Genomic DNA, 13,692 nt, shown 5'->3' with positions numbered 1-13,692 from the left:
CTGCGCCAGATGTTAAAGAAACTGTTCAGCACTTTGGAAAATGCTCATCTGCTTCAGAAGACTCAGATCATGAGATGGTTGATATCTATAACACGTCCGTGCGGTGCATGCAGAGCTGGGAACTGGAAGCAGCTAGCTTAGCTTAGCATACGACGCCTTGTGGACTTACAGGATGTAGCTCCCGTAAAAGCACAAAGTTTTCACCTAACTGAAAAACGGTTAAACTCATTTTCCAAAATGCTGAATCTTTTCGATGCTCATAGAATAAAATAACGTATAAAACAGATTTCCTTAGCTGAGCTGTCTCTGGTTACAGTGAGATAAAAGGAGGAAAGTGCTTGAGAACGTGGGCGCTAGCGTTTCCTGAAACAAGCCCCTTGCTGCTCTGAGTCGCCATCTGGACCGGCGGCCTGACCCATCCCAGTCTCAAACGTTCCACCCCGTGACCCCCGCTGCCCCGTCCTCGCTCTGTCTCTTTCTCAAAGGGTGCTGGGAAATTAGCAAGAGGATGCTTCACGTTTTGTCACAACTTTGGCAAAAAAAAATGAGGGAGGCCAACAGCAAATCACTGCACATTTACTGAAGAGGTTCAGAGGTCAACCAAAAAGTAAGGCTCTTGGAAAAGTTTTGAAGATGGCAGCAGGATTCAAAGGGACAGTATGAAGGTCAACTCAAAGGTTAGATGTGAGCGTTTCAATGGAACAAAAAATGGAAAGAAAGGGGACAAAAAGCGGCAGGAGTGCATTGCATTTACCAAAGAAAAACAACATTCAGACACATTTTCTAGTAATTATGACTTCCATGTCTCATGACTTCACATCACCCGTCAGTCAAAATGCTGCTGTACTTCACGTATTTACCTGCAACTGACAAACTTCAAAGCATAGAGGAAATAACGCAAACTGACCCCTTAAAAATCTAGTTTTCCACCTTTATTCCCAGTAAGTGGCTTTATGACAAACTCATGTATGACATTGTTTAACAGCTTTTTAAAGCTCTTCATCTGCAAACCTTTCGACGCACTTCCTCCAGTTCAGGAGCTGTTTGCTGCTGATCTTTTTTTGGCTGTACAACGATGAGGTGTAAAGTCATAATTATGGGATGTGCGAGCTGTAAATTTGAGAGCGACTCTGTTTTTCTTTGGTGAATGCAATGCGCTCCTGCAAAAAGAAAAAAATAAAAGTTGAGCAGGTCAACTTTTCCCACAAGACTGTAAAGGGGTAACGGGACCACGGCATGGACTTTGGCTCATGAGTAAACTGAAGGGGGCTCTGCAGTCTCAAACAAATCAGCATCGTCACACATCAGTGTTTTCAGCCGCCGGCTAGTCGACGCTCGTCCAGGCGAAAATCAAAGCGGATTTTCTAAATTTCAGAATCAAACATGAGTCATGTTAGGACGGTTTAAGGTTTGGGCACAATGTTGGCAGTAAGCCCATTAAAAACATTCATGTTGTTCAGAAGAGTGAAGATCTGCTGCAGAGATCAGGTCGACTGAGTTTATTCATGCTCGTCAGTGGAGTCTGAAGTGTGCCGGCTCACAATTAACCTTTCCATTAAAAAATGAAAACCTTTTAAAAAGCCAACAAACTGAAGAACTGTACATATACGAGTACTGTGTTCAGTATTTCTATTAATGTCTTTGGCTTTGAGAGCTCTAGTCTGAGCTGCCTGGATGGAAACTTCAGGATATTTCACTAATAAAAACACAAATCTACTAGAAACTGATGAAGCCCTTGTTTGTTTGAATGATGTACTATAAATAAATGAGTGTACCGTCTGCGGATTAATCACTCAATTTATTTCATCTCATAATTAAATTTCACATTTTCAAAATCGATTAAAAAAAATACTTAAATTTAACCTTTAAATTAAAATAGAGAATGGAAAGTTAAAGTAAAAACCTTTGAAAACAAATTTGAAGTTAATTTGAAAATGTTAACGCCAATTACATTTAATTATAATTTATCATTTAAAGCACAGAACAATAACAGGAGTACAAACCGGCACATTCAGTGACCCTGCAAATTCAATTAATGACAGTTGTTGCTGGCTGCCAGTCCATAATTATTCTGGCGGCACACTTCAGACGCCGAACACTGGGAGCCCAGATGGAGGGAAGCACTGACCCTGGACCAGCTGATATTTATCATTTTCCCATAATTCCACATGGTCCCTCAGTCACGCCGTCCAGCTTTGTCTTGTTACAGCGACTCATGTGAACGCAGTTCTCTGCACACCACAGCAGCGTCTCTGTGCCTTTAGCTTACTCATGATGGGGGAAAAATCTCTGTTTCTTGTTTTGCTTCTGAAAATCTTCATCTAAGAATAGATGTGAGGAGGGAGAGAGAAAGAAAAAAACAGTCATCTGTCTAAAACCCCAGCTACCTTCTCTTCCAGGCTGGAGTCTTTAAACATCAGTGAGAAAGGCTTGATATGCTCTCTTCTCAACTTATCGCCACTCCGTAAGTCGATGGCGCTCTCTATTCGCTTGTTAATTTCCTCAGGACCAGAGTGGACATGCAAAGCTTGTGCGAGATGGTTTGGAAGCAGATTTATCGAATTTCTCGTTAGGGCAGCCAGAGTCTAGGGGGAAAGCACATGCACACAGAATGAACCTGCTTGTCCCCCTTTGGTTTCATTCAAGTTACAAATGAAAGAGAAGAACAGACACACGGTTACGTTCATTACATTCACAAAGAAAAGAAAGTTCAGGGAGGGGAAGAAGAGGGGAGACCAAAATGCAACGTTCGCAGTCAGACAGCTCAGAGCAAGTCATGCACCTCTCATTCACGTCAGCACGTTCTCGGATGTTAGTGGTGACGAAGCCCGTGATTATGCACACATCATAATGAAGCTGGGGGGGTCTGATGCATGAAATGCAGGACAGCAAACACAGAGTCCAGCTGCAGAATGTGAGGACAAAGACAGCAAACGCACCGAATTGAGTTCAGGGTGAAAACATCCCCCGACAGCTCAATCACACAGAGAAACACAGGCTGACGCTGCACACGATGACTGAATGACAGCAGGTCGTTCAGGTTGACGGGGTCTCCTCAGGGTTTCGTCACTTCCTGTCCCGCTTCCTTCTGTCTAGTGTTGCCTTCGTCGACGGAAATTATGGCTAAATATCGTCGCCAACGAACCTTTATCATGTGGCGAAAACGAGACGAGACGCAGCGTAAAAGCTGGTCATGTGACAATAACTAGAATTAAATATATAATGAAATATTGTTGACAAATAAACATGACACTAAATGTGTTTTACAAAATAAAAGCTCTGCTAAAATGTCTCTTCATTTTCGTTGACTAAAACGAGACGAAATGTTCGAACGTTATTTTGTCTCGTTTAGTCGCGTCGTTTTTATTATTTTGCAGTATTTCTGTTTCCTGTGTGTCACTTCAGAGGCTGCATCAGGTCGCACTGCGCAGTGACATCACTTCCTCAATCCCCGCTCGCGGCGTTATTTAGAAGCTGCAGCTGCGGTAGGTTAGCGTTAACGACAGACAGCTGATGCAGAGGACGGGACCGATGGCCGGCCAGCCGAGGTTCGTCTTTGCTTTGGCTCAAAGAAAATTTTGGTTTCGTCTTTACTACGAGGTACTTGTACTATACTGACTGGGTTAAATAGAACTGCATTATAAAAAGAGACTTAAATAGAGTTTTCATTGACTAAAACTAGACTAAAGTAGTCACGGATGATTCTGACTAAAACAAGACTAACATGCTCAGACTTTTAGTCGACTGAAACTTGACTAAAAAGAGCATGAACGTGACTAAAACTAATAAAAACTAAAATGACAGCTTGACACAAAGACTAAGACTAAAATTAAAACGGGTCTCTAAAGCAACACTACTGTTTACCCTCACTGATGGATTTGCTGTTGTAGTTCATCAACTAGAAATCATGTTTTAGTTATTAAATTGCTGAAAGGCTTTGGGTGATTAAGACTTGAACACCCGGCCGTTTCTCTTTCACATTTATGTTGTCAGTCCGCTGTGCTCACATTTCATTCACCAGCATAAATGCTGAAACTGAAATTCTGCTGGGAAATCATCACAAGTCATTTCTTTATTCTTTATTCTAATTGGCCTATAAAATACCACCATGTACAGAACCTCTGCGGGGATTCACGGCACAAACTGCAGACAGATAATTAACCGCTGACCGTCTGTTCAGCTGCACATTATGTGTCTTATAAAGGACGCTGTTGGACTGACAAACGGACATTCATAAAGGAAGAAACGACCAAAGTCAGCTGATACTTTCACAGAGGATATTTTTCTTTCTCTTTGACGTCTTAATAATGTGAACACAGGAAATGAAGAGAGTCCATGAAAAGAGGGTTTTTAACACGGTCTCTACCTGCAGCTTCATTGTGTGACGAAGGTGGAAATCGGTCATTTGTCTCTACGGTGAAGGTTTGATGTGGTTCAGGCATGAAAACTACTCGTTTAGGAAAATGATGTCCAGGTTGAGAAGTACAGTGAAAAAATGGACCAACGGAAGCAGAAACCACATGAACCGACGTCTCCAGCCGCACCCTTGGACGCTTCGTCTGTCCCACCGTCCACTGCTCCCGTCTCTGTAAGAGGCTTTGACTCCATGCAGAACGATTCGTGATCAGTGAGCTCGGACACATTTGAAAGAAGCCTTTACGGCGCGCTGACGGGCTGGACTGTGCAGTCCAGGTGAGCTCCTGTCCGTCCTGGTGGAGACGGCACTTTGTTCAAGTGAAGCGCTCGAGTTAAAAGGGATGAAGGTCATACGTGAGCAGTCTCAGAGTCATTGTCTCAGAGCCACTGACATTAGCTCTCCGGGATTAACGGTGAGCTAAAGCAGCAACTTTGGACAAATTACCCTTCGGAGTGTCTGAGCCCCACAGAGCCGGCGGCCATTAAAGTGGTCATGAGAGAAATGTGCGATGTCGCTCCCCAACTCCGGCCAATCACATGCCTCACCTCGTCTCACCTCATCCAACACGTTCACAAATGGGATCCATCATTAAAAGATCATTTTCAGACGCTGGAAGAACTGATGCTCTTGAACACATCTTGATCGCTGCATTTTTTTTTTCACCTGTCAGGTCCATTCTGACCATCACTGACCTTCATCGCAGCAGATTTAAGTGTCCTCAAGGCTTCCTGGACGTCACAAATGACTAATTTGGAGGTTTATCGCTCGATGCCTCACAGATCACATGGAACTGCAGCATTTATCGACGTCGGGGAAAGATCACAACGTTCAGATGCATGTACGAGACGAGGAAATGAACACACACGTGGGTTTTAATGCAGCAGATAACAGTTAATGGGACGTCAGCGGATTAAAGCACAGAATCAGGAAACGTCCAGCCTAAATACGCAGGACTTCACCGAGTGTCTCTGCCAGAGGAGAGTTTTAACTGAATGTAAGCTGGTCATTTTTGTTCTGAGCACACAGCGACGATGAGGGAGACGGAGCTGAACTGAAGCTGAACTTGGACTCGACAAAACCTCTGTTGCATATGAATGAAGACGTGTGGCCCGTGTGTCAAGTCATTATCATCGTGATGAAGACGAGTGGACGGCACTTTGTGGAACCAGACGAGCAAACGCTGTGTCCCAGGGCCAGTTCATGGTGATGACACGATTAGCGCTTTATTCCACAACCATCTCAGACACGGTCTTTTAAATTCAGCTCAGCTTTGTGCACATTTTAACGTCCACGCAAACAAGAAAGGACGCGACAGGTCGGCTAGCATGAGCTCGCTGTTTATGCAGCACGTGAAAAGTAAAAGGAGACTTCTAAGGCTCAGCAGGAGTGACGAGGAGGTCCAGCTCTGGAGGATTCAGGACTTTGTCTTTTTTAGGTTTCACGTGAAGACAAATCTGAGACAGCTGTGGTTTATTAAGACGTTTGATGTAAAGGCTTTGGATTTCAATTCAGGTCAATGTGAAAACGGATCCGGACGGACACGAGTGACCCTAAACCGGGCTGATTGGACTGGGGCCACGATGCACAGGGACAGGTGACGAAGGTGAGCTCAGGCTGTAATGACTGCGGCTGCGTGGAGAATATGCTTAGTCATTCTTTGATGATGGCTAAATGGGAAGATCAACGCCGTCCTCACACTGAATATGAAGCTGGAGGCCGGAGAAGCTAGCTTAGCTTAGCATAAACACTGACATCAGGGGGAAACTGCTAGCCTGGAGCGGCTCCAACAGGCTGAGCCATAATGAAACAGACTCGGTCGGGATCAGGAAAAGATCTCACTCTACTCTTCATATTGATTCTTTCATCTGGCAAAATATTCAAACCCAAGAAACATTTTTGTGCACTTTACTGTTTCCTCTGTTATGTGAAAATAAACGCTCAGCCTTGTTTTGGGACCAGCAGGGTACGACGTGGAGGCGCCACTCTATATGGGAAAGGTGAATCTAATAGTTCATAGTCCACTTTATAAGGTCAGTCAGATCCCCGTCCTCGGCCCTCTACTCATGACACAAGCGCTCAGAGGGGACGGCTGTTATGAGCCGCGCTGCCATGATTGTTTTTGGCGTCCCCGTCCCCGAGGAAGCTAAAGGGCACGTGCTTCCATCTCGACATTTCCCTTCTTCAGACCGGCCGATGTGATGTTGCCCAGAGCAGCGATTGGCTGTACGGGGGAAGCAATATGGGGCGACGTGTTACGATACATATAAATAACAGGACATGTTCGTCCCTTGGAAATGCCAACATATGATGCCAGGAAAAGGGCAAGTGGAGGAGGGGGGGCGATGGGACAGTGTGAACATACGCAGTCGTATCAGAAGACGTCCATGTGCTGCAGCTCTCACATGTCTGGGAGTGTGACAGAACAACGGCGTTCTGCGACGACTGCGAGCAGTTCGTTATGTCAACCACAAACAGGCTGCAGGCGGATGAGGGATCTGGACCGACGCTGGAGCACGAAGTGAGACGACTCCTGGACAGACTGCCGTGAAAGCTGGCACACACACCACTTTTCATCATTCTGCCGTCCAGCACGCTGATGACGGGATATTTCTGAAACTAAAGGCCGAGTTCTCATCAGCCTGCGTGCTAGCGTCTCTGATTTTGTTATCACAGCGTGCACAGCTCAGCGGATTCTAGTTCCTCTTAGTCTACATTAGTCTACCAGAACGTTACCTCCAACAGGTGCTCACACGCTGACTGTACAGCAGCCATGTTGACATGCTAATGTGCATGATGGTCAAAAAAAGAAGTTACTCCACTTCGTACAATGAGTGCGAGGTGTCCTGACATGGCCCTGCACAGAGATTCACCCTTTGATTTAGCTAGAAACAGCTCTGCACCACCTGCAGGCCAAACTTTACCTTTTTCCAGTCGTCTCAGTTTTACATCAATCTGACGGTTTTTAATCAGCTTCACAAACATGTGGGGAACAGCATGGCTCTGGTCTTATAGACTTGGTGGACGTGCAGCAATCTCCACAAGCAGTTTGCAAGATGAAGTACAGATTCTAGAGTAATATTAAAACAACAGTCTAAAGACCGGCTTGTATTTGAATAACAAACACTCTAAAACCACAGAAACTAAAGTGAGACAAAAGCGACACATTGACCTTAAAACGTGTGAATCTGTGACATGAACAGGGACAAAGAAAATGACATGAAGTCCTTTTTCAACTGGCTCTTATCAGCAGAAATGCAGCACAAAGAAATAATCTGGAAAACCAAACTCATGATGTTGTTTTCACTGTGAGCAGAGTGGAAACATAACATGAAGACTGCTGCTGTATCAGCGTCTGAGCCGCGATGAGCAGTGATCAAACAGCTGTGCAGCAGCTTCTTTGGGTTCAGCTGGATGTGATTTGAGGACTGAGGCTGAAGCTGAAGTTTGTCATTATTTACCTCAACAGCATTGTCAGTTAGTGCCGTAGCTTCGTCGTGAGCAGCTTCAGGCTGAACTGTGCAGGCCTCAGACCACCGAGCCACCTTGAACCATTTTCAGCATTCAGCGGATTTCCTTCAGAAAGCAGCAGAGAAACGTGAAAATGAAGCCATTTCTTCTTGGCCCTGATTTCACAGCGTAGAGTCGCTGAGTGACTGGGGCTTCTGAGGAAATACACAACCTCCTTTGAGGTGAAAGCGCTGTGACAGTGCTGTGCATCATGGGAGCCAGCAGGCACACAGCGAAGCATGAAAGAGGTAAAGACAGAGCCACTCAGCCGGCGCAGAGCCTGCACAGAGCTGCGAGTCTGATTTCAGGGCTGGAGCTCGCCGTCCACCACTCGAAGCCTGAACTCCTGATAGATGCTCAGGGTCTGATGAGGCCATCAGTCCTGATGCAGCAGCTCGCAGAAACGCAGCGAAGGACAGGATGATTGACAGGTGACGATCAGCCATCAGCACAGAGCTGTTACCTGGAGCTGCAGGTGAAGGAGATGAGTCATCTGTCATCGCTCTTCATCACGAGTCTTCAGCTGTTTACACTGAATGAAGTTCCCATTGTCAGCATGTAACTGTGTTTATGTCTGCGTCCACCTCCTCATTCAATCACCAGCTTCAGCTTTAACATCGAGACAAATCATTGATGCTGATTATTTTTAGTATTTTTGTGTGAGTTTAAATATGTGGATGATGCAGGAAATTCATCTCTGCCTCACAGACTTCAGCTCTTCACCAAAGCCACAGTCGAGCTCATTGATCCCTGTGATTTGTTGTTTTTACAGCTTCGTTTTGGAAGCATGCTGAGGAGGAAAGAGCTCACTGTTGGACAGAGCCAGGCTAGCTGTTTCCCCCTGTTCCAAGTCTTTGTGCTAAGCTAAGCTAGCCGGCTGCAGACATGAGCGTAAAAGCGACATAAACATAAAACAGATATTTTTGTTTGTGTCGCCTTGTCATGTCGGCCTGGCTGACGTATCAGGAAGCTTCTGCTTAATCCTGCAGCTCTGAATGTCATCAGGCAGGATTTAACTCCTGTGAAATAAAAAAAGTGTGTGCTTTCACACACTCCTGCAGAACTGAACAAAAACAACACACATGCTCTCATGTCCCACATTTCACGCTCTCCTCTTCCTCTTTGTCTGACTGACGCACACACCCTAAAATTCTACCTTGTCCTAAATCCAGTGATGCTGAAAACTGAATCAGACCAACAGGAAGGGAGGACGGGGACCCGGAGGACAGAAGAGCACTGGAGAGGGAGACGCTCAGCTCCAGGCGGAGCCCAGCCACGACATGAAAGTGGCTTTAAAACTCCTGCGAGCAGCCTTTGATATGCAAAGAGGCGCTCTCTGAAACGAGCGTCCCGACAGCCGCTCATTGTGCCAGAAACAAAGCAGAGGCGCTTTTCAGAAATGACATTCCTGTGAATCCAAACGCATCAAACGCTGCGAGCTGCTGACGGGCCGCAGAGGAGGAGCTGCTGTACACACGGGGTAAGGCGGAGTTCAGCGCGAGCTCGTGGCTGCAGGAGGTGAAACTGAACAACACGTTCAACATTTTCACAGAGTGCACGAGCTTCATGCTGTCACCACTGCAGCGACGCGAGGGAGCGTTAACTGACCGAAAGCTGCTCATTAACTCAGATCTCAAATGGATTTCTCAAGTTAAAACACAAAACCTTCAGTCTTCCAAACCGTACGTGACTTTAAATAAACAAGAGAAAAAACATCCCCTGAGCTATTTCATTCAATAAATAATCGAATGGTTGATTCAAACTGTTTCATCTCCTTTTACCTGCAGGACAGAAGCACAAAGCAGATCTGATGGAGAGCGAGGAGAGTGAACGTTACGTACTGATGGGTTAGACTGCTGGTGATATTTTCCAAATAAATGAATCATTTCATGCTCAAAGATCTGACAAATAAGGACAAAAAAGGGCAAAACCAGGATGAAAGACAAGATCATCTAGTGAAGAAATAAGTTTGTTAGATGAATCCACACATACGTTCAGGACGTTCTCAGGATTAAAGGTAGAAGCAGCTTGATGTGGAAACGACGGCACGGTGTCTGTAAGCAGCTGCCCCTCGAAGTTTTCATGTTTTATTGTGTTAAAACATTGAATCAAAGTGTCTTTTATTGACACTGAAAAACAGAAAAAAAAACCTTTTAATGTGAAAGTGAACAGATTTAAAAAAAAAAGTTGCAGGTATCTGAAAAAAAGGTTAAGAAATGTCTTTTGGATGTGTTCATTATTTATACTGCATGATTTTACTACTACTATATACTATATACTACTATTTCAGAATAGTAAATACTAATAAATAAAGTGAGTTAGTATTTGCAGTGGTAGTATTCCAGTGTTGTGTCACTCTGGTTCCTGAACGTTGCAGTTTTCGTCATGCTTTGCAGGTACATGGTTTCTGACCTCAGTGTGACCTCCTCGCTCCTGCAGCTCGCGCTCCCACGCGTCATGTCTACATGAACTCTCCTGTATCTCCACGCAGGACCAGCGCATGAAGCTAACGGATCTCTGCTCCTCCAGCGAGACGTTCCAGATGTTCCTGAGGAGACGTGTCGAAGCTGAGCGACGTGGAGGAGAAGCTGCAGGTGCAGAAAGTCGGCTCTGCTGGAGGAACACTGAGTCCCGGCCAGGCGGCAGATCATCCCCTCAGACCAACCTGAGGACGCACCCGTGGCCTGGATAAGCAGCTTCGCCCCCTCCCCCTCCGCTCTGAGCCCGATGACAGATGTGAGCGTCGGTGTGGGGGCAGCACATACCTCCACGTACGAGTCTGTGAACGACTTGTGGCTGTGTGGGCTCAGGACCAACGTTCTTCTGGCACGCAGCCCGGGAAGGTGAATAAATCAAGCTGAGCTAAGTCAGCTCGTCGTGATGTTCAGCACATCCTGTTACAACCCAGACTCACAGAAGTCTTTCCCCATATTCAACTGAGTGCAGTACAAAGTACACTCGATGAGCGTTCAGCGCTGTGTTACGTCACCTTTTCTCTTAACAGTCACTGCTGAAGTTTTAAAAGTGAAATTCTCTCTCATTCTTGCTCGATGTACGACTTCAGCTGTTCGTGGTCTCAGATGTTTCAGGTCTGGACTGCAGGCAGCCAGTCTGAGACCTGCACTCTCACTGTGAAGCCACGCTGCTGCAGCACTGCAGCATCTGGTTTGGCTTCATCTCGCTGGACGCCAGGACGCCCCTGAAAAGGACGCCGTCCGTATGGCACCAAGGAATCATTAATAAAGGGTAAGACCGAGAGCCAACAGCCACGAAACTCCTCCACCCAACTCAAACTCAGCCTCCTGTAAAGCACGCAGACGTGTAACGTGTTAGAAAACACCGCTGGAGCTCTGCAGCCTCTGCAGCTCGTTCACAGACACGACAGAAGCAAACTGGTTCATTTTAATGTGAACTGAACTTTGAACTAGTTCCTGCAAGACTGCAAGAAAGAAGGTTTGGGCAGTCAAAGCTGCAGAGGACACAACGTTAGGACTGTCTGCACGCTGGCTTACAACGCTTTTAACCTCTGCCTCCACGTCAGGTCCTGCAGGCCGAATGCGAAACAGTCACTGTTTGACTTTTAACTTCTTAAAAATGAACCATGTCACAACATTTGCCTGAAATGAAAATGGTTTGGGATGTTCGCAGCGCTCACGGCTGCACATGAGCACTGAAAACCCTCTGCTGCACTTTCCCTCAAATCAAGCATCTCAGACAAAACACCAAAACCGTCAACGCGATGCCTTCAGGGGCTGATTTGTTGTCATGGGCGGACAGGAACGCAGGCGCATGAAGAAGGGATGAAGAGGACGTTTGAATGGGCCACACAATCAGAAGCTCGTCATCCTCACAAGCAGGCAGGCTGACACACAGAAACAGTCTCTCTGCACAAAGCCGTCCACTCGTTCCCAGGAAAACAAAAAAAGGAGAAAGACAAAACAACCAACGAACAGGCGGACAGCTGAGAGCGTCCCATGCACTGCGAAGAACGCCCATCGTAGGAACCCGTCCTGCAGCGAGCTGAAAGTCTTATTTTCAACAAACAAAGGCTCCACAAAATCTGCCTTCAGTGTTATTATTTATCATTCTTCTTCTTTTACTTGTTTCAGGTTTGTTACAGACTGACAGCGGTTAAGATTTCCTGTTTTTTTCTCCTGTCTGAATGAAATAACAGTTTAATCTTCGGCTGCAGAAGAAGGAGCTGCTCAGATGTTTCTTCACAGTGTGATAAAGAGCACAACGCGACCTGAACTCCGAGCGGCGGCGGGACTTACGTTTTGCTTCCCCACGATGTTGTCAAAGGGAAGCTCGGGGCTCCAGGACGCCTCGTTGAAGGTGGTGCTGCTGGCCCGGCGGTCGGCTGAGCTGGCCGCCTCCTTCATGATGTCCTCCGGCAGGGTGAGCAGACTCTCCTCCGGCTGCTTGATGAGGTACGTCTCGATGTTGTGGCGCCGGAGGAAGTCGTTGCGGTCCTTCCCGTGGCCCTCCTCCACCTCATAGTCGCCGTTCAAGCAGTCCAATGCGGCTTTGGAGATGTGGATCCTCCTGGAAGAGTCCCGTCAAATTTAGATTCACATTTTTTTAATTCCTGCTTTATTTTTCTGGCCACTAGGGGGCAGAAGACCTCCACAACAAGCTGACTGACACACAGCTCTGACACATATTTACACACAGGGCAAACACAGAGCAGCATTATCATCCCATGGGAGTGTTTATGTCCACCTGGTGATATATATTCACCTTCCAACACCTGAGGACAAATATCTTTAGCTCTTTAGCTGCTAGATGTTCCACTTTCTTCACCAGCTCGTCTCTAACTGAGTCTGTCTGCTGACAGCTGCTGCTGGAAACACTGAGTCTCAACCAGACAGGAAATGCTCAATAAAACCAAAAAAAAGCTTCGTAGAGCTGCAGAGACGGTGAGAGTGAGTCAACATGAAAAAAACCAACGCATTAACAACCACAGAGGGAAAGAGAAAGCAGAGACCACGGCGACGGTAGAGGAGACGCACTGGACGGACTAAACGTGATTTTAATTAACACACAGCTTTGGAGTGTGTCCAGAGGACGGACAGACCTGTGGCTGAAAAAACAAAAGAGCAAAGGAGACAGAAAAATGAATAAATGATTGACAGAGAGAAAGGGGGCGGAGCAAAAATTAAATATAATGACTGGAGGTCTTCAGATTCCTGTCCCAAACTGCAATACCCCAACACAACCAGCAGGAATGACTCAGGTCAGGCCTGGACTTCGCCTCACGCCCACGTCGCAGTCGGTTTTATACATAGCTGCTCATACTCGGCCACGGCATCACCGTCAGACTCATCGGGCCGCTCCAATAAGCATCTGTTTTGTGCTCCAGCACATTCCCCAGCGTCTCTCACTGGTCCCACTGGTCTGTCTCCAGCTCTCTTCTGTCTGCCTGTGGCTTTCCCCTCGTCCCCCCTCCCAGCTGATCACCTCGTCAACCTGCAGCATATCAGCTGCTCCGTCCTCGCCGCGCTGGCTCATTCTGAGACTGTTGTTTCTGTGTGTTTTCATGCTCCATCACTACTTTCCCGCCTGCTGCCTCCTCACCTCTGCTGCAGCCACGCTCACACTCCCGCCTCGTCCCGGCGCCCTCCACGACCGACCCCCCCACCTCCATCTTCACACCCTGCTTTGAACCACCTTCACTGTGTCTGCGTCTCTTTCACTGACGGTCACACTTCGGCTGTGTTTCAGCCTGAGGAGCAGCCGATCAGTCAGTGCAGCGCAGGTGTGAATGA

At 46.7% G+C, this 13,692-nt stretch overlaps 1 protein-coding gene across 2 annotated transcripts in view; it reads right to left on the bottom strand.

Annotated features, from left to right (window-relative positions):
- Positions 1 to 13,692, bottom strand: part of adcy8 (adenylate cyclase 8 (brain)) — a 68,909-nt gene that overhangs the window by 17,140 nt on the left and 38,077 nt on the right. Inside the window, exons 7-8 of one of the 2 annotated variants that reach the window (XM_070973646.1) lie at positions 12,199 to 12,469; positions 2,388 to 2,585 (exon numbers count right to left, since the gene is read on the bottom strand). In XM_070973646.1, coding sequence (XP_070829747.1) covers positions 2,388 to 2,585; positions 12,199 to 12,469 — 469 coding nt within the window. The remainder of the gene's footprint in view (positions 1 to 2,387; positions 2,586 to 12,198; positions 12,470 to 13,692) is intronic. The other variant, XM_070973647.1, reaches the window with a different exon arrangement.

Source organism: Chaetodon trifascialis, chromosome 11 (assembly GCF_039877785.1).
Source record: "Chaetodon trifascialis isolate fChaTrf1 chromosome 11, fChaTrf1.hap1, whole genome shotgun sequence".
Taxonomy (NCBI): Eukaryota; Metazoa; Chordata; class Actinopteri; order Chaetodontiformes; family Chaetodontidae; genus Chaetodon; species Chaetodon trifascialis.
This window is presented reverse-complemented; position numbering and strand designations above follow the sequence as displayed.